We start from the raw sequence: 25,043 nt of genomic DNA on the forward strand, positions 1-25,043 counted from the left end.
TGACCACCAAAAAGACGACTGACAGTTTGCACATACTTAAATCTGTTTGAACAATGTAGAAATTTCTTTTTTCATTGTTCACGCTTCATCCTCTTCCTGACAAGTACTAAAGAGCTGCTTCATTTAAAAACAAACAAACAAAACGAAGTACTTTTTACCCAGCTCCAAGACAGGATGGGAGGCGTGCAAGTTTCCCTCACAAGCGGCAAGCCAGTAGACACATACATTCACACCCTGGATATTTGCCTCTCAAATAAACGCTGCACATGATACACAGAGCGCCGCTCGCTCCACACATCAGAGTTTTTTTCCGCAGGCAGCACGCATCAGTGTGGTGGAGAACTGGCAGCCCGATGGAATGGCTGCTGAGGCCCATGAGCGAGTGACACACCTTGCTGCACCAGTCTTGGGGTTAACCCCCCCAAAAAAATGACCAAAATGTGAAGACAATGACCCCACCTCCCGAGATAAACCACAAGGCCCCAGAGCCTTCTTACCTGGGAGAAGTTGAGCCCGTTCAGTGGGTGACACTGCTCCTCAACCCTCTCCACGGCACCCGTCCTCTTCTTCATCCTCTCGGCCTCCTGGGCAAGGTAGAGATCGAGCACCGGCACACCTCTGGAGCGGATGTCTGTTTCCGTCAAGGAGTTCACCATGAGCATCACCCAGACAGGCCTCTTGCGCTCCCAGTTGCCAGCAATGGCATTGAAGAGGTAGTCAGCATAGAGCCCTTTGCCCCGCTGGTCTGGGGTCATCCAGTGGGGCAGCATCAGCTTGATGTAGTCCAGGTGGCGTTTGAGGCGGCGATACAGCTCCCGGGGCAGCACGTCCTGCAGGTTCTCCCCGTGGGGCAGCATCTGGCAGCTGGCCAGCCCTGAGATGGTGTAAGGGTCAGTGAGGTCCAGCTCAAAGTAGACACTGGAGCTGGCGTGGAAGGCGGCCTTGGAGTTGTCAGGGATGAAGTCCCACACCCGTGTGTAGGGCACGTGGATAGTGCCAAAGAGATAGGCTGGGGGGTCACGACGGATGGTCCAGAGGAATGAGTTGAGCTCTCCTTGCTGTGAAGAGGACAGCAGGGGCTGGTCATTTGCAGAGGGGAAGAGGGCTAGGAGAGAACCCAGGGGAGTAATGCCACCTTTGGGGTTGCCCGCAGGAAAGATGACCCGGGGGTCGCTCTCCCGCATCTCCCTGCGCAAGCCTCATCCAGGCTCGGAGCAAGCAAAGCCCACGGGCACGAAGAGACCACGCAGGGCAGCGTCCCACGGTGACCCCCACTCTCGCCCACGGGCGCCAACCCCCCGCCGCCGTACCCCTCCAGTCCTGTCCCCGTCTGGAGATCCCCTCCGCGCCGGGACACCGTGGGGCGCGCGGGGAACAAGCGCGGTAGCGCCACACCTGCGGGGACACGCGCGCCCGCCTGGGCCGCGCGCACACGCATGGACGAACAGGGGCGCCCGTCCTCCCGCACCCCTCCGCGCACCCCCGACCCCGCCGTCCCCCCACCGTCCGCGCCCCGTCCGCTCCCGCGGAGCGCCGCGGCCAGCCGCGCACCAGCGAGCAGCCGCGCCCCCCGGGACGGCCCGGCTCACCGAGCGGGGCAGGTCGCACTGCCCCGTGTCCATTTGCTCCCGCCGGGCCGCGGCGTCGGGCAGGAACCCCCCGAAGACGAAGCAGATCAGCGTCAGGTTGAGTTGCATCCCGCTTCCTCTCGCTCTCCTCTCTCTCCTTCCCAGATGAGCCTTTTTGGATTTCTAGGATCTTTTTTTTTTTTTTCCCTCCCCCTCCTCCTGCTCTTCCCCCCCACCCCCCCCCTTTTTTTTTTTTTTCTTTTGGCGTGTTGTTGTTTTTGTTGGGGTTTGTTTTTTTTTTATTCAAACAAACTTTGCCAGTCCCATCTGCATCTGACAAGTGCAGGGGGAAGGACTGGCCGCCCCCTCCCTCCCATTCTCTACCCCCTCCCGCCCTTTCCCACCCCCACCCCCTCTGGCTCCGGGCTTGTCAGAGGAGCTGGATGCTTTGGGGAGGACGGTTCTCATCGCCAGCCTCCGCCATGCTTTGAATTTGCAGACCGGAGAAGCTCCCTTCCCGCCCCGCCGGTTCGGGAGGAGGTTGGGGGTGGGGGGCAGAAGACCCAGAAAATAAAAAAGTTTTTAAAATAAATTTTTTTTTCGGCTTTTTCTTTTTTCTTCTTTTTTTTTTTTTTTTTTCAAATTCGGCGGCCAAGAGGAGCTATCGGACCAGCTCTGGAGAGGCGGGCGCTGCTGCGCGGGGCGGCGGCGCACAGCGTACCGGGGAGGCCGAACTCCCGCTTCGGCAGAAAGTTTGGCGCAGCCTCCCCGGCCCGCCCGCGCCTCCCGCCGCCGCCTCCAGGGGCCGCCGCCAGGGGGCGATCGCGCCCCAGCGCAGTCGCGCGGCGGCGGTGACCGGGAGGCGGCAGCGTTGCCGGCTCGGTCGCGGCGGCACCTGCGCGGCGCTTCGCTCGCGTTAGGCACTACAGTGCCAAAGTGTAAAAGTTTCCAGAATTGATAAAATTACACGGACGGGGCTTGTCCCGGGAAGGAGCTGAGAGCAGCCGGCTCTGGAGGGGATGCCCTGAGGCGCTCCCGCCCCCAGACCTCCGCCGGCCGCTCTGACCCGCGCGGCTGGCGGGCTTGAGGAGACATGTTGGTACAGGCACCGCCTTCCCCTCGCCCCTCCGAAACCAGGGGCAGCGGCGCCTCGCTGAGCGCCGGGGTGGAGAGCAGGTCAAGGACGTGAGCCCTGCTGGCAGCGCCATACCCTGGGCCTCTGCCATCCTTGCAACTGTGGCCCCCTGAGGAGGGTCCCCTGCCTCCTCAGCCGCACGGGAGGATGGACGGAAACGTCTGTGTGTTTGCAAAACGTGCATCTGTCCTGCGCACCCTGTTAGCTATCCAGCTTCCACTTGGACTCAAAAGCCTCAGGAGGAAGCACCTTTCTCCAGTGAGATCTGAGGTGGTTGTTGCTGACAGGAGCGCATCCGGAATCCCTGGGGGTCTGCAGCTTTTTCACTGTTGCAGGCGATGCTCAACTCCAGCAGCTGCAACTGAAGTCTCCTCCTGAATATCCAGCTCTGTTACACTGTGAGGTTTCAGAGCAGAGGACAGGTTGGCAGTGCCTGTCGCCACCATTGCTGGAACTCCTGCCTCTGGACCCATTAGGGCAGGGATGGGGGTCAGGGAGCCAAACACAGACCCTTCTCCCTGCAGGACACAGCCCAGCCCCACTGTTTTGGTGGCCCCAGGCATCTCTGCAGCCTGGCCTGCTGTATGCAGTACACCCAGCAGGGCAGGTCTGGATCCCCACCACCTCTGCAGCTGCAAACCTTCCTGACTGTTTCCAGAAGAATTAAAACTACCAAAGTTTGCCTGATGAAATACAGTAATTACTATTATGAGCCAGGGTCCTCACTCTGACAAAACTCAGAATAGAGCCAGCAGGGATTTTGCCAGGGACAGTGGCAGACTCAGGCCTAGCTGGCTATAAATGGCTTCCTGACATCCCTGTTGAAGCTGAGAGGGACACCACTTGCTGTGGTTACTGATGGACAAATGCAGCTACACAGGCTGCTGAAGGGACTAACTGCAGTGTGTGCCTCCAGTGGCCTCCAAAGGCAGAAGAGTGTTCTCCCAACTACAGTGTCAGGACCAGCAGCCCCTCTCTAATTACTTTTAGAAGGCTTTGCAACCTCTTCTCTCTCCTCCCAGATCTCACAGACAGGTAAAAAGCATGCAAAGGAGCATGGGCTTTTTTTTTTCTCATGATGTTTCTAATTCCTGCAAATAAATACTTAATTTTCTGTTTCTGGTCTGAGGGATAGTGTTCAAAGAAAGGAAAGACTCAGGGAGAAAGAGACAGAAGGTTTTTTAGCTGATGAGGTGTCCCTTCATTGTGACACAGGATGGTCCAGTGAGACGATAAAGTCATGGCCGCACTGGGTGCTGGTGGCCTGGAGTCACCTGTGGCCCCATATTAGGACACCCTCTCTGCTCTCAAGGGATGTGACACTGGGGCCTCTTGGCTTGCCTCCCCAGCATTACCAGGGTGATGACACAGTTTTGCAAGGGCAGAGCCCAGCTGCACGTGCCTGTGCCATCTCTCTCTCTTAAGCAGCCACACCTTTTCCCAAGCATGCCTCAGCACTCGCTTCCAGCCCACTCACAAACATGCAGGGTCCTGGATGGTCACGATAAATGGCTGTGCCACCATCTGAAATGAAGTCCAGAGCAGGGATGGATGTGCAGGGTTCCTGCAGATGTGACACCAGGGCTAGTTCCAGCCACAACACCACCTAAGCTACAGGCTTAATGCTGTTGTGACCCTGTAGCGTGGAGGTCTTCTGCCTTTGTTCCAAACTGCGTACTTGTGTTCAGCAAGTGCCACTTCCAAACTGAGGTGATTGTGCTCGCCTGCCTTAGGGGCTTTGACTTGGTCTACTGTTTTCCCCAGTTCCTCCCCACATACCTTCCAAAGCAGTGAAAGAACAGAGAGGCCTTGTCAGAAGGCTGGTAGGGACATCTCCAGTGATGTGACCCAACATCTCATGTGCTGGAAAAGACACCTGGGAGGTCTCTAAGGAGATGTGAGGCCCTATTCAGTCTTGGGTGCTGTGTTGTGAGGTAGGGTGGCTACCCTCATTGATGGCATACATATCAAAGCACCCAGGGCAAGAACAAACAAACATCTTTGGCACTGCACTCATCTTCCATCAGCCAAAAGGCAGGTGTGTGTGTGGGTATAGCAAGTCTTCCAGCCGTTTCCCTGAACTCAGCCCTGATGTTGCAAGAACTGCCTAGCTGTGAAAACACAGCCTCGCCTTGATTTATGCCATTTGTGGGTAAGATGACTAAGAAGAAGAAGGGAAAGGGGAAAGGAAAAAAACAAAAAGACCAGACCAGGAGCAGAAATCCCAGTGGGAGTGTGATGTGGGTGTGTACTGATTTGGTGGGATGCTCAGGTTGGGGAAACTGCAGCCAGACCTTCAGACATGAGGAAAAGGAGATAAACCACACAATGTGTATCGTGATGTTCCACCTAAGATGCAAAAGCATGCCACAAGCTTTTATGAAGACAACTCTTTGGTAACAGTAAGGGAAATTAATTCTTTTGTGTAATTGTAACATATTTTTTTTCTCCTTCAGATGAGTTCCATATGTCTTTGTGATTTTTTTTCCCCCCCTTTAAACACAGCAGTTTAGACCAAATCTTAAGTAACATTTAGCCTGCTTCTAAAGTAAATATTTACCAAAAATGTTAAATAATGGTTCTGATCTTTGGAAAATGTATATTGCTCCCTACCTGCTACTGTTTTGTGCCTGTCTGGAGGAACAGAGGAGCTTTGTAAGAAAACCCCAAGGCTGTAGAAGCAGTGTAACAATGTGACTAGCAGTAATCAGATGGGAAGTGCTGCCTATTAAAAAATTGCAAAGAGATAAGGTGGCTAAACTGCAAAGGGGAGGTTATGTTGGTTTGTTTTAACAGATTTCAAGAAATCTTGGTGGGGGACTAGGCTTTTACTCTTACAAAAGCTGTATTGTTTTTTGGAAGCATGGTAGTGTTAGCTGATGTTTATGTCATGTATCATCTTCAAAGAGCTTTACTAAATAAATATTAATCATTTCACCAACCACTTAAAGGCAACCACTTCAGGGGTGCAGTAAGGCACCAACTTAACAAGTAAGTTGTACTAAGACAGGAAGTGAAGACAGCCAGATTCAGTAAGGAGTCAGTGTGGGCACAGAAAATATTTGTGGAGGCTTTAACAATACCTTGAATAAGGCAAAACAAACCCTCCTGCAACAGAGGGCAGGCTTCTTTGTTAATGAGATGCTGGCATTGGAACTTGTAATTACAGTGTGTTTCCAACAGGTAAAGAAGATTATTAGATCTGAGAGAAAGCAGCTTGTGAGGGATCAGTATTTGCATGCAGGGAAGCATAACACTTTTTTACCAGAGCACACTAATTACCCAGCTAACTTCCCTTTTGTCTCTTCCTCTCCTCTCACCTTCCTCCTGGGAAAAATATGGTATTGTTGGCCTGTGCTTTATCAGTAAGCTGTCAGTGCATGTCTCTGCCATGGTATACTTTCTTTTCAAGAATTTCAAAATCCCCAGTGGATTGCAGTCTCTGCATTTCTTACACCTTTCCTGTAACAAGGAACTCTGGCTGACCCACTGACTCTCCCAAAAGCTGTCCTCTGTCAAACCTGGAAGAGTAAGAGCCCAGTTTTGCCTTTTCCCATGAATGAAGGTGAAGGTCTCAAGGTGCCTTCTGCTCCTACCAGAGATGACAGATGAGAATAAATCATTTTTGTATGCTATACATCATAGCATACAAAAATCAATTAGGTTGGGAAGGACTCTCTGAGCAGGGTCAGTCAACTTGAATGTCAGTTCAGGTTGCTCAGGTCCAGTTAAGGATCCTAATTAGATTTCTCTGCTGTGTTATTCACAGGTGGCATTACGTGTAGCTGTCCGGGACTCAAAAAGTAACAAAGCAGTTGCACTGCTAGCTGTCAAGCCATGGCTTGTTATCTTCCATGACATCTATGCAGTGAGATGTCTATGGAATACAGATCTTCCTGCAAAAGACTGATTTTGATGTTAGCAGCTGTATTCACACACAACATGATTGTTCAGTTGTACAGATCATGATGTAAAACACAGAGTTGTCAGAGGAGCAACCCTCTACTACCTAAGGTTGTCACACTGAAACTGCTGAATTATCACAACCATTATAATGTTTCATATCTTTTCTTCCTGTGTCTAACAGCCTATACAATGTAGTCACTGTAGTCAGACTTGGATTTCCTTGTGTGTTTGTCCTCTTGTGTCCAGTCCAGCGTCTTTTGTCTCGGCGTTCCAGAACCAACCAATCTAGCTCTTGAAGCAAATCCCCTCTCAACCCTAACATCCTCCCTTCTAAGGAGGAGGTATGAATTTTGCAGACCGACCAGCATTAAAAGCTTGTATTACATTTTGCAAAGTCTCACCTTGTGCTGTGGCCTCTGCAATGACAGACCACATCCTGCCTGGGACTCAGTGTGTAAATACACTGAAGAAAACCTTTCCCGGTGTCAGACTCCGGTATGCGTTCTGCCTCTGTCTAAAGTTTAGTCTGCACTTGTGTATGTATATAATATTACATATTCACACACCTAGGAAGGTGTATGTGCCTATGTGTGTGTGTGTTTATATGGATTAGTGTGTTTATATATACATACATATACACACACAAAATGATGGGATAGGTGACTGCTGTTAACACTCCATTATATTCTTTGCAGTTCCTTTTCCCATCCTCTCAAAGATATTCTTGATTTAAGCCCATGGAGACAAAAAGCTGTCCTTCTTCTGGTGGATCCTACCTGCTTGAGATCTGTCTGCAACTTAAGCAGAACATTACTGTTCCCTTCCTAAAACATATTAAATCAGAGATACAGTGAAAAAGAGGTCACGCACGATCACAGAATGCCAGGTTGGAAGGGACCCCAAGGATCATCGGATCAAACCTTTCTATGTGGAGTGTAACTTAAATGAGATGGCCCAGCACCCTGTCAAGCTGAGCCTTAAAAATGACCAGTGTAGGACAATCTACTGCATCTCTTGGGAGATTATTCCAACGTCTGCCTGTTCTCATTGTGAAAATCTGAAAGGTCTGAAAGCAACCCATCCACCTGAACAGGGGTAATCTCCCTGCTACTTAGCAAAGGCTATAGCTGGCTGTTTAACACAATAGGTTATCTCCTTGAGGCCTACTATGCAAAGAGATTTCTTCCTGTTCAGCATAGCTTAGTCTGCAGTTCCAGAAGCTCCACTTAATTTCGTAAACAGTTCAAACCTCTTTCATACTTGGAGAAGGATTGGGAGTTCAGCTGCTTGAGGGTCCTCTAAATGCTCCACAATTTGTTGTCGTTCACTATGTTTTCTTTACCTGGTTTCTAGATTGCCATTGATTTCTACAGCTGTGATACCTTACTATGTTCATTGGCATTTATTCATGAGAAGCTTGAGAGGGGTTTTTTAAGTGGCATGAGTCTTTAGCATAAAACAGTTAAACCAGCCCTCCAAGACAGCTCTTCTGAAAGAGGAGCCTGTGTGTGTCTTTCTCCTAACCTGGAGCAGAGTATTGGAAGCAAATAGAATAACTTGGTGCATGTCTGCAGTAGCTGATTTGCCAACAGCGTTTCTGTTCCGTGGGCTTTGAACGTGGATAATGGACATGTAAAATGCACCAATTTTTGGTAATTCAGTTTAAAAACTACTGCTTTTTTTCCTTTGGAGGTGGTAGAATATGGCTCACATTTGTGGTGTGTGTGTGTGGGCCTGCTTCTTATTAAACTCGTGGTCCTTTTTTCCAGTAACCACTTCAGTGCTGTGAATCAACATAACTGGTTCAGAAAAACACCATCTGTCGATTGGATAAACAAAAGTCTAGTTAGCTGGAAGTTTAATAGATCCCAAAGTCTCACCAAGTCCATTCTTATGTTAATAAGTTCCACCATGGAATATTTTCTGATGTCACATGGCTAAAGTGCCCTAAATACATAGCAGCTGAAGCATTTTCCGTTATTTATCTTAGTGTTTTGTGCACTTAATGATAGAAATTGGCCAGGATCTGAACTTCACTGATCTCAAAGTGCGTATGTCTCTGTATGTTTGGTTTGATAATTGGGGGGAAAAAAGCCTCATCTACCCTGACTGGAGCTGGGTCACATGAACCCCCCACTATCCCAACCAGCTCTCTCACCTGGAAGTGTGAGCTGGGACTAGTGCTCAGTAACAGCCACCGAAATAATTTCATCCATCCTGAGCTTGAATTATTCTTTTCCTTACTATTTCTGGATAGTAGAATAGAATAGAATAGAATAGAGTAGAGTAGAGTAGAGTAGAGTAGAGTAGAGTAGAATAGAATAGAATAGAATAGAATAGAATAGAATAGAATAGAATAGAATAGAATAGAATAGAATAGAATAGACCAGGTTGGAAGAGACCTTCAAGATTATCACATCCAACCTATCATCCAACACCACCTAATCAACTAAACCATGCAACCTAGCACCCTATCAAGTCTCCTCCTGAACACCTCCAGTGATGGTGACTCCACCACCTCTCTGGGCAGCACATTCCAATGGGCAATCACTCTCTCTGTATAGAACTTCTTCCTAACCTCCAGACTAAACCTCCCCTGGTGCAGCTTGAGACTGTGTCCTCTTGTTCTGGTGCTGGCTGCCTGGGAGAAATCGTGTGCTTTAGTGTGAGTTGTCTCATCTACCACCTGTGCTTGGAAAGACCTCTGAAAGTCAGCTGTTTCTTTTCCTAATGATCTAGTCTGATTTTAAAATTTTCCTGTGATAGAGATTTAATCCATCAGCAAGTACAGCTCAAGAGATTCCTTCATGTCCTGTTCCCACTTTCCTGACAAGATTAGGCCTACTGGTGGCCTCTAGGGAGGTTCTTCCAACAGTAGCCATTTTACCTTTCTGAGCCATGGAGTTTTTCAGAGGTGATCCCATGGAGGTAATTAAACTCTTCAGCTGCCAAGTTTCACTGGGAAGCTTTTATGTCTCTAGAGAAGGGTCATTCAGACTCACTCCTGTTTCAAATCAAGCACAGCCAACACTTTCAATAGTATATTCAAGTCCAAGATCCTTCCTGAGTAACACCAGTTAGTACAGAAAGGAGTGATAATACCTGGCTACGTTTTGCATGCTCAACAGATGCCTGGTTATCTGCACGCTGGTTTTTAATGGCAGTGCAGAACAAAGTGTACTCTTGCTCCTCTGGACCTGTACACAATTACTGCATGAGACCTTCCAAGTCATGCTAAGTCTATTTCAAAGGCTGAATAACAAATTTGCCTAAGGTATAAAATTAGAGAGGAGATCACTAGACTAAGGAGGAAGACTGCCTTAGGCAGAGCTAAAGTGATGCAGAGAGACAGAGGCTAACAGTTTATGGTAGTGCTGTAGCAATGCTTCTGCAGCATCATCACAGAGATGGTTATTCTCTCTCAGTGGCAACACAGCTTGTGGCAGTGGTTCCTGATAAATGGGTTACTGTGTCCTGTGCAGCCAGTACATGCCACCCTCTCTGTATGTTGTCTTTAGGGTACCTGCTGCAGGAGAAATTTGGCTGTGTCACTTTATGAGGAAACTTGATAGTGGTCATTAGAGGGGGATCCTACCCTGCTCCATCCTGTATCCTTGTCTTCTCCCACAGAAGGACAATGACAGGGAACTTTTTCAATGCCTGTAATTTTCTTGTTACTCTAGCAGTTCTCTGTCCAAATCACCAAACATGATTTTTCCCTACTTTTGGGAAGCCTTAAACGAGGAGCAGGACGTATATAGAATATAGAATACGGAATATAGAATATACCAGGTTGGAAGAGACCTTCAAGATCATCGTGTCCAACCCATCAACCAATCCAACCCACCTAAACAACTAAACCATGGCACCAAGCACCCCATCAAGTCTCCTCCTGAAAACCTCCAATGACAGCGACTCCACCACCTCCCCGGGCAGCCCATTCCAATGGGCAATCACTCTCTCTGTATAGAACTTCTTCCTAACATCCAACCTAAACCTCCCCTGGCGCAGCCTGAGACTGTGTCCCCTTGTTCTGGTGCTGGCTGCCTGGGAGAAGAGACCATCATCTGCCTGTCTACAACTTCCCTTCAGGTAGTTGTAGAGAGTAATAAGGTCACCCCTGAGTCTCCTCTTCTCCAGGCTAAGCAATCCCAGCTCCCTCAGTCTCTCCTCATAGGGCTTGTGTTCCAAACCCCTCACCAACTTTGTTGCTCTTCTCTGGACTCGTTCCAGCAAGTCAACCTCCTTCCTAAACTGAGGGGCCCAGAACTGGACACAGTACTCGAGGTGCAGCCTATGTTGTACACCCATACACACACTACTTTTTTCTTTCTATTCCCTTCTGTTAGTTTGAGTAAAACATGCAAATATACTTAATCATGTGAAAGAAGCTTTAACACTTCACATCATAGTAATCTTCCTCTTCCTTTCCTCCTGTGTAACTCAAAGTGGCTTAAATATTTGAGGTTCAGCTGTGCACGCTTGGATCTGTGATACTCCAGTTGTACTTTGAAGCTGCTCCTGCCCTGAAATCACATTGTGTATATCCATTACAAGCTGTAAGGAAGAATTAATCAACTAAAAACTGATGCTATGCTATGCTAAATCTCATCACAACTTACCTATCTCTTCTTACATACCTTCCAATTATTGCAGAACTGTAAAGCTCTTCTTACTTCTTTGAAACAAATTCCCAATAGCCCCAGTAATCCTTTTGCACTTGAGAAAAAGTAAACCTTTCACCCTATTGCAAGTCCCTAAAATATGTACAAAGGTTTCTCTTCTGACCTCTGTCCTTATGGGTATCAAATGTTACCTGTGACCTGGAAGACTGTGACTGGGTCATCTTTATCTGTGTGGTGTAATCCTAATGTTAGTTTGTCACAGAATTTACTATTTTATAGGATGATTTTCAGAACATTTCTTTTTTTCAAAACATTTTTCAGCAGACACATAGAAAATACTAGTATCATAGCATCAGTCAGGGTTGGAAGGGACCACAAGGATCATCCAGTCCCAATCCCCCTGCCATGGGCAGGGACACCCCACACTACATCAGGCTGGCCAGAGCCTCATCCAGCCTGGGCTTAAACACCTCCAGGGACGGGGCCTCGACCACCTCCCTGGACAACCCATTCCAGGGCTTCACCACTCTCAAGGTGAAGAACCTCCTCCTCACCTCCAGCCTGAATCTCCCCACCTCCAGCTTCATTCCATTCCCCCTAGTCCTATCACTACCTGACATCCTGAGCAGTCCCTCCCCAGTCTTCTTGTAGGCCCCCTTCAGATACTGGAAGGCCACAATTAGGTCACCTTGGAGCCTTCTCTTCTGCAGACTGAACAGCCCCAACTCCTTCAGTCTGTCCTCACAGGAGAGGTGCTCCAGCCCTCTGCTCATCCTCGTGGCCCTTATACTGTCTGTTTTGAAAGTGTTTATAGTGTACCCTCGGTCCCAGTTTGTGCCTAATCACTTTTACTCTGCCTGCATGAGGAGTTAGGCTAGTCTCTCCTGTTGTTAGCACTGGTCATGGGGAGACCATGAAGAAAGCAGGGAAAGTAGAATGGAATAAGAAAAATGTGGGGAAGAATGAGCTCTCCCCACTTTTTCAGAAACTGACTTTGCTTTCCTGTGGAAGTAGAACTTGTAGGCAACGTAAAATCTGAGCTGTGCCTTCTAACTCCATCCTGTTGTTGAATCTCTATCTATAAATGCACAGCCCTATGATGATAGCTATTCCATAAACACAAAACAAAAGGATGAATTATGTATGTGTTTTTGTCAAGAGCAGAGAAATATAGCCAGAATAAACCCAGAAGTTTGCAGGGTGAAGTAAAAAAGAGACTTTCTTTTCGGAAGCAAGAAGTTATGACTGTTGGAGTCTCACTGGGATGATGTTCATTGGGATCATCAGTCATACTTTTTGTTGCTGTTACTAGCTTACACATGCATACAGAAACTGCCTTTCATGGATGAAAAATGTCTTGCTTATTCTCAGGCCCTGCAGAAATAAACATTATTTTATATATGTGTACTGCTGGCAGTGAGGATTTTATTCTTCATGCCATGTGCCAAGCTATCATTAGTCAAAGTGTGAAAAATCCCATTTGCTGTGTTTGGGAGAGTTCATGCAGGAAGCATTTAGGGAGCAATTCACTGACTCAATCGCTGGAGCAGGGATCACCCTGGGAGCTGGCCAGTCACAGGGAACTCAGGGGCTGTGCTTTAATCCTCACCCTTTTCCTGACTTTGGGCAAACTGCTTTGTCTTGTCCTCATCTTGGATCCCTAGTGACAATGACTAAGTTTTCAAGTCATAAATCTGTTCAGTAGTATAAACTTAATATATCTCAGATACTAATATGGTGGCAGCCACATGGTCAGACTCTTCAAGCTAAATAAGCATGATGAATGGAGACAAGTCTGGATCTGAACATAAGTTTTGGAGAAGCTCCAGAGCACTAACAGTGTGAATCCTTTAATGCAGTTCTACACCGTCACACAAAACCAAGCACACTTTTCTGTGGACTTGTGTCTCTCCCCCTGCTGAAGTCTGGATCTAGGTCTCCTCATCCCATACCTACCTCATTTGGGGACTGATACAGGGAGGTAAGATTCCTGCAGTGTGTCCTCTGCATGATGTGGCTGTCAAGGCAGTCAAAGGTTATGGAATAAGTAGAGCTGCCTGGAGAATGGTTTTAATCTAAAGAATTTAAATCCATTAAGCTACATATGTACCCATGAATTTGTAAACTGAACACGAGTTTGAGGCCATATTCCTCCCTGTGCCGGTGAACTGTCTCTCCTGCCCCTATTCCTCTGTGTAAAATAAGAAGCACATAAGAGCCAACATGAGTAAGATCAAACCATTTGCTTATTCAGATGGAAAGTATTGCTCAAGTCCCCAGGGTTACATGAACTAAACCTAGGAGTTTGCTTGCTTTCTTAGAAATGATGCTGCCAAGTTCTGGACAGAATTTACAGAACAAATCTCTTGGCATTGAAATTCCTCGCAAAGGAGACCTAAGTTTATCAACTGAGTTATAGATGACAGAGCCTTATAATTCCTTAAGTGTCCTTTTTGGCTTCTCTTTTTGAATTCCTTCTCAGCCTTCATCAAAATGCCCAATGAAAGACTTAAATCCATTTTCACCCTCTTTAGAGGCACTGATGATAAAGCAAATGAAATATTTTTCTTTCTGAGTAGTAAATTTGCAGCAGGCAATAACAAATCCATGAGAATTTATATGGCTTTTTGCCAAAGAAACCAAGGATTTGAATCCATATACAGAAAAATACACTCATATCTATCCCAGTGTTTAAGGAGCTGTGGGAAATCCATTTGCTTGAAAATGAAATGAGAGAAGAGAATCCCAAATCACCTATGACCCCCTTTTAGAGCCTGAGTGTCATCAGAAAGTTAAAACTTTGTTAAGGCATCCTCCTGCCTTTAGCTCTCTGACATATTTGCCCCCACCCGGAGTACTGCCTCCAGTTCTGGAGCCCCTATTACAAAAGGGATATGGACGTGCTGGAGTGTGTCCAGAGAAGGGCCAGGAGGATGAGCAGAGGGCTGGAGCACCTCTCCTATGAGGACAGACTGAAGGAGTTGGGGCTGTTCAGTCTGCAGAAGAGAAGGCTCCCAGGTGACCTCATTGTGGCCTTCCAGTATCTGAAGGGGTCCTACAAAAAGGCTGGGGAGGGACTTCTTAGGATATCAGGTAGTGATAGGACTAGGGGGAATGGAATGAAGCTGGAGGTGGAGAGATTCAGGCTGGAGGTGAGGAGGAGGTTCTTCACCATGAGAGTGGTGAAGCCCTGGAATGGGCTGTCCAGGGAGGTGGTTGAGGCCCCATCCCTGGAGGTGTTTAAGCCCAGGCTGGATGAGGCTCTGGCCGGCCTGATGTAGTGTGGGGTGTCCCTGCCCATGGCAGGGGGGTTGGAACTAGATGATCCTTGTGGTCCCTTCCAACCCTGACTGATACTATGATACTATGATACATATCCAAGGGGATGAAGGTATGAAAAGAACTAAGCCATCATACCATGAAACAGATGATCTTCCCATTATCAATGCATGGGACAATGTGACTGGAGGCTCAATGCCACTGTCTGAGCACTGAGGTAAGGACTAGAAGCCTTACCAGATCCTCCTCTGAAGGAGCCACAAAGGATGGCAAGGACATCCTCCCTTTGAAATGAACATTCCTAAAACCAAACTGCACCTGGTCTCCTGTAACCTCTCTTCATTATCTTTTGGTAGTTGCCAGCTTGCTGCTGTTCTTTTAGCCTACTGTCCACAAAAGGCAACATGTTACCTTCCCAGTAAGCTGAATGTTCACCAAATCACCACTCTGATGGATTTCTTTTAAGTCTCCCATTATGCTGTGTTTCTTCTCCTGTGCTTTGGTCATGTTGGTGGGAGAATAAATGAGGTCTCAACATCAAAACAACCTGGAGCCCAGTGAGATTTCCTCCTCCTAGCTGGGAGTTGAACTTCCTGTTCAGAGAAACCTCTTGAGAATGAATGGCTACCACAGTGTCTTGTCTGCTCAGACAGCTTAAGGCTGAGTGGTTAAGGGAATCTACCAGATCATTAGATGGGCATTTCCCAGGCTGCCTACTACTAGTGCACAGTTGTGGATCATGTCTCCTGCAGAGCTTGCTTTAATATTTTTGGCAAATCTCACTATGTCCTCACCAGTCCTCATTTGGCTATGCATGTGGAAGTCTTCAGACATGTCTGCAGTTGGATGCTAGCCGTGTTTTCAATCAACACAGTTCAGTTTTAAATTATAGCTGTAAGAGCTTTTCAGGCTGTGCTGACAAGCCTGGCCCTTAAACAAACACAAAAAACAACCAACCCAAAAGCAAGCTGCAAACCAATGTGTTTTGGGGAGAAGAAAGGAGGGAAAGTGACATCCATTCTGAGAAGGAAGAAGCAATAATAACACAATCTGGCCCCCTGGTCAGCGTTTGCTCTGCTGATGCATCTCCATGTGCTTTGTGTCCTTTGGTAGCACTGCCCTTTCCGTGCCATGCTGTGGATCGTCAGATGAGGAAGCTTGGCCCAAAATAAACGCCAGGCTGCTTTTCATCTTGGGGATTTGTTTGTGCCAAGTGAACAAAGTGACTTCTTTGTGGCTGTTTGCATTTCTTGTTCCAAGTTGTCGGAGCACTAGGTTATAAATACACACCACCGATTGATAGCCTCAATATGTCCTGTCGGACAAGCTTTGCGTGCTGGCATGAAAAGGGTTTGGCTTGCCTTAATTATTTTTGTTTTAATACTTTTCAAAATGTTTGTTATAAATCAAAAATACTGTAAATACAGCTCGGGAGGAGGGGGTTCCTTCCTTACCCATTTTGTGGACTGGGCTTTAGGTCAGTTTTCTGTTTAATATTTATGTTCTTTACAGTTCGGTAGGTAAAGGGATGCTGTCAAGTTCTGTATGTAATCTCACAGATGGTTTTAGATTCTTTTTAATGCAGAAATAAAATGAAGTCCAAATTTTGCCAACTCACCTCCTCTTAGAGGAGATGAGAGGAACATGAAAGACTGATTTCTTTCTGAGCTAAGCCCTTTGAGTACTACTGTTAAGCCAAGATCCCACTGTCCTGGGCCTGTGACAAGAAAGCCCGTCAATCAGCAGTGACTCTGAGCAGTCTGAGCTCAATCCTGCATCCTGGGGACTGTTAGCCAAATCCTCACTACTCTAGTTCTGGGCCCCTCAGTTTAGGAAGGATGTTGACTTGCTGGAACGAGTCCAGAGAAGGGCAACAAAGTTGGTGAGGGGTTTGGAGCACAATCCCTATGAGGAGAGGCTGAGGGAGCTGGGGTTGCTCAGCCTGGAGAAGAGGAGACTCAGGGGTGACCTTATTACTCTCTACAACTACCTGAAGGGAGGTTGTAGACAGGCAGAGGTTGGTCTCTTCTCCGAGGCAGCCAGTACCAGAACAAGAGGACACAGTCTCAGGCTGCGCCAGGGGAGGTTTAGGTTGGATGTTAGGAAGAAGTTCTACACAGAGAGAGTGATTGCCCATTGGAATGGGCTGCCTGGGAGATGGTGGAGTCGCTGTCATTGGAGGTTTTCAGGAAGAGACTTGATGGGGTGCTTGGTGTTATGGGTTAGTTGTTTATGTGGGTTGGATTGGTTGATGGGTTGGACACGATGATCTTGAAGGTCTCTTCCAACCTGATCTATTCTATTCTATTCTATTCTATTCTATTCTATTCTATTCTATTCTATTCTATTCTATTCATTGATTAGTGTTCACATTCTAGCCTTGATCTTGTTCTGCACCCACCTCAGCCCCCATCACTGAAAAACAATGCTGTTGAAAAATGCCTCTTTGGGAATTTAATTTCTATGGAAAACATTTCCTTCGTGCATCCAAATCTTCCAGTCTGTGTAGGGTTTTCCACTGACTTTCAACAAAGACTGTCATTGTTTCTCTCGGTCAAAATTCCCATTAAGAAGCTGCATGCTTTTACCAAAAAATATGTGACTTTTCCTTCCCCTTCACCCCCTTCTCTATTCACAACATCCTCCAGACTCCTGCAAATGGGAAAATTAGAATAGAATAGAATAGAATAGAATAGAATAGAATAGAATAGAATAGAATAGAATAGAATAGACCAAGTTGGAAGAGACCTTCAAGATCATCAGATCCAACCTATCAACTAATCCAACCCATCTAATCAACTAAACCATGCAACCAAGCACCCTACCAACTCTCCTCCTGAACACCTCCAATGACAGTGACTCCACCACCTCCCTGGGCATCCCATTCCAATGGGCAATCACTCTCTCTGTGTAGAAATTCTTCCTAATCTCCAGCCTAAACCTCCCTTGGTGCAGCCTGTGACTGTGTCCTCTTGTTCTGGTACTGGCTGCCTGGAAAAAGAGACCATCATCCGCCTGTCTACAACCTCCCTTCAGGTAGTTGTAGAGAGCAGTAAGGTCACCCCTGAGTCTCCTCCTCTCCAGGCTAAGCAACCCCAGCTCCCTCAGCACATTTCTTTTAAAATCTTCTCATGGAAATGATTTTGTTGTGGTTAATGTCTGCTTTGTCTCTCTTCTGTATGGAACGGGAAGAAAATTCCTCGGCAACATTATCAGCCAGTGCATCTCTACAGCTCGAGTGAGGCCCTAAACATCTTCATTTATCCATTAATCCAGTAACCATAATCACCAGCACTGTTTTAATTCCACTTTGTGTACTGAAATAGTTGTGCACAGTCATTTGACAACTGGATCCCTGTTCAAAGTTCTCACAGCTTCTGACACATCTCCAAAAAAAGAATGTGCTTCCTGGATACAGCAATGTGCTGTGTGTTATTTTTTTATATGTACATATGGTTGGAAGTAAAACATCATGAGATTATTTGTTTTGTTTTGTTTTGTGCCCAATTTTAGTTTTGCTTTGAAACAACTACACCAGGGTGACCTGGTTGCATGTTTATAAATATGTAAAGGGTGAGTCCCGAGAGGATGGAGCCAAGCTCTGCTCTGTGGTGCCCAATGACAGGACAAGGGGCAGTGGTGGAAGTTGAGGCATAGGAAGCTTCACATAAATATGAGGAAAAATTTTGTCACTGTGAGGGTGACAGAGCACTGGGATGTTGTGGAATCTCCCTCTCTGGAGATAATCAAAACTCGCCTGGATGCATTCCTCTGTAATCTGGTGTAGGTGATCCTGCTCTGGCAGGGGGGCTGGACTGGATGATCTTTTGAGGTCCCCTCCAGCCCCTGAAATTCTGTGATTCTGGAAACAATGTTCATCCAGAACAGGATGCAAACAGACTCAGGTCAGCTGTACACAGTGATTCAGTCACTGATTCTGGTGCAAAAAGCAAATATAGTGCCCTGTACATACATGACAGCATGGACTGAACTGTCCAGCATCAGGCTGGTCCAGGCATTCTAACACAGAGTGACCAAGTCTTCACAGAGGCTGGTCCACATTGAAAAAGAAAGGGGAAAAAACAGAAGAAAATTCACATGTGGATCTGTGTCCCTTTGTAAATCCAGTCTGGAGGAATGGGCTTCTTACTGGCACTTACTCCTGCGTGTGCAAGTTAGGAAGCATGTAATATAAATTGAAGCCTATTTTTTTCTTTGAAGCTATTAACACCCACCCACAAGCAACAGGAAACAGACTTCAACTTTAATTAGTACCAACACATTCAAAACTCACCCTATATTTGCCTTCAAGTGCAGCAAAGCAGCATCAAAGCTAAAAGCTTCTTCACTTTCTAAGTAATAATGAGGTATTAATGAGGCAATTAGGGGCTTGTAAACATGGTGTCAAAGAGATATGAACTAATCACCAGCAACAGGAAAAAGAGATCCCTCTGACTCCAGTGCTCTGTGCTCTCCCTAGCCCCCCGAGGCAGTCTGTGCTTGTAAACTAATCCGCAGAAATGTTCTAGATTAATTCCAAACACTATCCTCTTTTTAATTCCCTGCCTGTCTTCGGGCTTGTTTCTGAATGGATGCTCTGTGTGAAGGCTTTTAAATACGCACTTTTGTTATTGCAATAAAACCCAGAGCGAAGTTCTCTTGCGCTAAGCTGTCAATTTCTATTTGGCTCCCTTCTCAGATCCATATGAAATGCTTCTAAATCATTTGTTAGAATAGTTCTTCCAGTTTATTTCCTTTTAGGCTTTCTAATTAAAGGGGGGGTGGGGGTGGGGGTAAAAATAAAGCATGTAATTCAATTACAACTGACAGACACATTTTAAAGCCTTTTTTATTTTCATGTTAAATGCTTGCGTCGAAAACGGAGGATTAAAGACACCAGTTAAATCTTGGAGCGATGCAGATAGGGCAGGGACAAACATTCCCCTTACACATTTGTTAACTGGAGTCTTGGACTAGGATTAGTGCCATCTGATCACATTAATTTGCTGCGTGATTTTATGAGAGTTGCTTTTATGCTTCTCATTTCCTTGCAGCAGTGCAGTTCAGATTTGATCTAGCTAGTGCCTAAATCAACCTGTCATGCTGCTGTCTGTTGCTGAAGAAGTCACAGCAGATGTATCCACAGTAAGACTTTAAATGTGGTCCCACCTTCAGGACGTCTTTTGAAGTTCTTCCTACTAGAAAATATGGTTCCAAAGAACTTTTTATATTTGAAATGAAAGTGGGAGGGGGGAATGAGAAAAATGTTTCAGACTTTCATGAGACTCCAGGAGGTGAGGCTCTAGGAAAAGACTGGGGGATTTCCTAAGAATAGACTAGACTAGACTAGACTAGAATAGAATGGAATGGAATAGAATAGAATAGAATTAATCAGGTTGTAAAAGACCTTCAAGATCATCAACTCCAACCTATCACTCAACACCATCTAATCCCCAAAATCATAGCACAAAGCACCCCATCCAGCCTCTTAAACCCTTCCAGTGATGGTGACTCCACCACCTCCCTGGGCAGCCCATTCCAATGGCCAGTCACTCTTTCTGGGAAGAACTTTCTCCTCACCTCCAGCCTAAATGTCCCCTGGTGCAGCTTAAGACTGTGTCTTGTTCTGTCACAGGTTGCCTGGGAGAAGAGACCAACCCCAACCTGGCTACAACCTCCCTTCAGATAGTTGTACACAGCAATAAGGTCTCTCCTGAGCCTCCTCTTCTCCATGCTAAGCAAGCCCAGCTCCCTCAGCCTCTCTTCGTAGGACTCCCCAGCTTTGTTGCCCTTCTCTGGACACATTCCAGCAACTCAACATCCTTCCTAAACTGAGGGCCCCAGAACTGGACACAGGACTCAAGGTGTGGCCTAACCAGTGCAGTGTACAAGGGCAGAATGAATTCCCTGCTCCTGCTGGTCACACTATTCCTAGTCCAGGCCAGGATGCCATTGGCCTTCTTGGCTACCTAGGCGCACTGCTGTCTCATGTTCAGCCTACTATTGACCAGTATCCCCAGGTCCCTTTCTGCTTTGCTGCTCTCCACCCACTCTGACCCTCTGGGAGCAACCATATTCTTACAGCAGCCTTGATAGCACACTCCAAATTTTCATGGGACAGACAAAATTCTCACCTCCCTGTTTCCTTCAGATTGCATCTACAGATGACATAGCTCTGCAACTGCAGGTACTTCTGATCTGAGAGAGGCCTTTTTTGATATGGTCTTTTGTCTCCTGGAGATTAGGGTGAAATTCGCTCTCCTTTCTCTGTGTGATCTTATTACATTCAGCTTTCCAGGACTGGGAAGTGAGTTCACTAAACCAACTGATTGTGAGAAAAATATTTTGAAACATAACACATTGTGGTTTGATTCTGCATTCTCCCAGGTATATGTTGGAAATCACTTGGTTGAAGTCGGTAACATGTGTGTTAAGCTTGCAGAAGTGAAAACAGAACGGAGGCCCTAATAGTTTTTCCTACATGAGGAATTTGATCCAATCCACAGGAAAATTGTACAACAGTCCAGCACTTTGCCTAGCAGTGTGCAGTTGATTATAGTTCTGGAATTGCCCTTCAACAGACCAGTGAAAAATGGCCTCCAAACATTTCTGAGAAGAATTCTTCTAGAAGTGGTGGTGGTGGTGGTGGTGAATCACGTCTACAGATGTGCAAGCCAGTACTGACCGCTCCAGAAATTCATCTTATTGTTTGAATTTTCAGCAGTATTTCATCCTGAACCTGAATAATCTTTCACAGCAGCTGGTTATGCAGGTTATGCATAAACTTTATGTGTTGCAGCAGAGATTCATGAGTGTTAGTGCTATCGCGAATGGCTCTCTTTGAGAGCTCAGCCAGCAGAACTTCACAGAATCAGGCAATTCTAATCATCTTTTTCTTAGCTCCTCTTCCTTCTTTGTCTCACTACATATTTTATGCTTTGGGAGGCATAATACATAGATATAAATGCTCCCTCCTTTCCCTTCTTAAACTCAGGGTATGTATAATCATAGGATCACAGAATCATAGCGTGATTTGGGTTGTAAAGGACCTTTAAAGTTCATCTAGTCTAACCCCCTTGCTGTGAGCAGTGCCATCTTCAACTAGACCAGCTTGCTCAGGGCCCCATCCAGTCTACCTTTGAATCTTTCCCAGGATGGAACATCTACCACCTCTCTGGAAAAGCTGTTCCAATGGTTCACCACCCTCATTGTAAAGCATTTCTCCTTACACAGCAGGCCCTGCTAAAAAGATTGTCCCCATCTTTCTCATAGGCCCCCTTTAAGTACTTGAAGGAGCCTTCCCAGAGTCTTCTCTTCTCCACACTGAGCAATTCCAGCTCTCAGCCTTTCTTCATAGCAGAGATGTTCCAGGCCTCTGAACACTTTTGTGGCCCTCTTCTGATCCCACTCCAACACCTCCATGTCCTTCCTGTGCTGAGAGCTTTAGAACTGGACACAGTACTCCAGGTAGAATCTCATGAGAGCAGAGGAGGAGAATCACATCCCTGGACCTCCTGGCTATGCTTATTTTGATGCAGCCCAGGATATGGTTGCTTTCTGGGCTACGAGTGTCCATTGTTGGCTCATGGGCAACTTTGCATTCACCAGTACACCCAAGTCCTTTTCTGCAGGGGTGCTTTCAATCCCTTCATCCCCCTGGCCTGTATCATTACTGAGGATTGCCCTGATCCAGGTGCAGGATCTTCCACTTGGCCATGTTGAAGCTCATGAGGTGCACAGACCACATCACTCATCTTGTTCTCATCTGCAAACTTGCTGAGGGCCCACTCAGTCTCACTGTCTATGTTATTGATGAAGATAATAAACAGTTCTAGTCCCTGTACAAACCCATGAGGGACACCCACCTATCACAGACCTCCATCTGGACATCAAACTGTTGACCACTACCCTCTGTATGCAATCATCCAACCAATTCCTTATCCACCAAATATTCCACCCATCATGGTGACCATGGATGTCTGCTTCACCAAGGCCCATATAATTTATGGCTGACTTGGAAAATGTCAGTATTGATTAAAATCTCTGCACAATGAAGAAGCTGCCCCACTCTGTGGTCCTGCACAGCCTAATAAAGTCGCTCCACTCCACTTAATACTTGCAAAGCATTAGGCTGTACTTGGATATGATAAATTCTTTTTTCTGGGTGTGAGATTTTGTTACAGCATCACTAGCCAACTGAAGCAGCCCTTGGGTAACCTATTGTGTTTCTGGTGGCATGCTTTGGAGAAGATACCACCCATTCCAATGTTGCATGTGAATTCCCAGACCACAAACACACGTGCTCATGACTTTAACCCAGAACTTTGTGCCCAGGAGCTCATAGCCACATGGAGGTTTTGGTGGTTGTAGGACCAGGAAGGTTGACATATGGGCAAAGATTTCACTAGCCTTCAACAAGCAAACATGCATAGGCCAGTGTCACAACCTTTCCAGTATTTCTTTCCCCAGGCACCAGATCATGTTAAGAAGAGACTATGGCTCCAGGCATCAGCTGCAGACACATCTTGGGTGGTGCTTTCCAAGCAGACAAAGTGCCTGAAACCTCTGATTCCTACTGGGAGTTAAAGAAGTTTGGTACTGGTGACCCTAAATGCAGCTGGTCAATAAATCACAGGTCTGGCCCACAGAGTCCCAGAGAGGAGGGGAGCCCTGGTGTCCTGCCGTGAGTGTGTGAAGCAGGGGCTGAGGTGTGGGAGGGGGTCAGCCAGAGCATCCCCATTTCAATGTGTGAGACGCAACAGACCTGCTTTGTTAGCTCAGAGCTGTAGTGCTTGGGACATTACCTTTCCTTCACCCCTTTCCTTCCTCTCCCCTTGTGTTAATCCTACATAACTCTCTCTGCTCTTTCCATCTGGGTGGGGATCTGAAAAGACCCCCACAGTTCTGCAGGGCCTCTCCTGTTTGTGTGTTATAATACAGGATGGCTGGACCATTAACACCTTCTCTGAGCACAGCATGTTGGAGTTGCAACACTTTCCGGCCTGGGCTCCTTTGCCAAAGGGTATTGTGTGTGCATGCACAACTTTTCTTTTAAAATCCCAAATAGGATTTTCTTTTCTCTTCTTTTCCCCCACTTCGTGCATGTTTTTGCCATTGGTATCCATGGGATGGATACCATGTGGATTCCTCTTGTGGTTCCTTTAGAGGTAACAGAGTCTGGGGTTGTTTTTATTTGTTGCTCTCCTCCTCTCCCCATTGTACTACACTTGCTGGGAGGCTGGTGTCTGAGAAAGGGAGGCTGGTGTCTGAGAAAGAGGGGCTGAGTGAGTCTGTGGAGTAGTAGGCAAAGGTGGAGACCCTTGCTTTAAGGTCATTAGTTCAAACAGAGATGTAGTCAGTGACATCTGCCATCTGAGAGCTGGTAGCTGGATTTCCATCACAAAACCCTAATGCAGGCAGGCTACAAGGGTTTTATGCCTGAGATGGATTCTCTGGTATGTAATAAAGTAGATCATCACTGAAATGTTTTCTAAGGTTGAGACATTCCCAGGATCTCTACCATGTACATACTTCTGGGGAGTTAATAAGGACCAGCTCAAATCATGCCTGGATTGTCCCATTGCTGCCTTCTGCAAGCTCTCAAGGCCAAGATGCAATAGCTTTGCAGAAAAGGCCTGAGGCAAGCAGAGAAAGTGATGTTTCATCCATTTTACCCCAAAAGCAAAGCCTCACACATAAGTATTGTAAACATATAAACAAAGCTCTGTCATGTCATGGAATTGGGGACAAGAGAAGTGCATGTGAGTGCATGTGAGGTTGACCTGAAATCCAGGTAAGCAGTGAGCAAAAAGCATTCTGAGGGGAAGGCATCTCTCCAACAGCAGAGGTGTCTGCTACCCTTCTTCATGATAATCCCCTCCAGTTATTTGCAGCACAGCTGAGGGAAGAAACTTCATATCGGTAAGGATGTGTCTTGTGATTATCAACATCACAGCTTTGCTTCTAAGCAGATGGGCACATCTCTGTGAGAGTGAAAACTTAACTGCATACCTGTAGCTTTCCAAAAAGAGTCTTGCTCTGTCAAAGCTCAGAGTCTTCTTCACTTAGATGGATATAGGAGTTCTGTCTCCTCCCCCAGGAAGATGATACAAGCCACCATGTGGGGCAGGCCAAAAGCATCTGCAAGAGAGCTTGTCATGAGCGATCTTGTCACTTGCACTGCAGAGTGGTGGAGATAAAATTTTGCTAGCAGCTGAGGAGCAGCAGTATACTCTTCTGTTGAAAGGCAACATATACTGTCTGTCCTGCACAGGAGTGGCAGTTCCCAGCAGGGTGAATCTGCCCTGACTTGTGAGGCTGGTAATTCTCCAGATGAACCAGGGCCAGCCCTAAATCACATGGATGGCTGTTTGAGCTGTAAACCTGGAGCAATGGCTGGCTGTGAGATTAGCAGTGAGCTAAAGGACACCGTCAGTGACTCTTCTGTGGGTGAAATGTCTCTGAAGGATCAATTCATGTGGCAGAATGGTCACCTGAAATGCAGGGAGAAATGATCAGGCTTTAGCTTTA

The 25,043-nt window shown here is 46.6% G+C and overlaps 1 protein-coding gene across 1 annotated transcript in view; it reads right to left on the minus strand.

Moving 5' to 3' along the window:
- TRABD2B (TraB domain containing 2B) overlaps positions 1-1,792 on the minus strand; it is a 357,793-nt gene extending 356,001 nt beyond the window's left edge. Inside the window, exons 1-2 of the mRNA XM_068163840.1 lie at positions 1,590-1,792; positions 498-1,058 (exon numbers count right to left, since the gene is read on the minus strand). Of these exons, the coding sequence (XP_068019941.1) occupies positions 498-1,058; positions 1,590-1,697 (669 nt within the window). The 5' untranslated portion in view covers positions 1,698-1,792. The remainder of the gene's footprint in view (positions 1-497; positions 1,059-1,589) is intronic.
- Between the last annotated feature and the right edge of the window lie 23,251 nt (positions 1,793-25,043).

This window comes from Melanerpes formicivorus, unplaced genomic scaffold (assembly GCF_026170545.1).
Source record: "Melanerpes formicivorus ecotype bairdi unplaced genomic scaffold, bMelFor1.0.p_v2 SCAF_75, whole genome shotgun sequence".
In the NCBI taxonomy this organism is placed as follows: domain Eukaryota; kingdom Metazoa; phylum Chordata; class Aves; order Piciformes; family Picidae; genus Melanerpes; species Melanerpes formicivorus.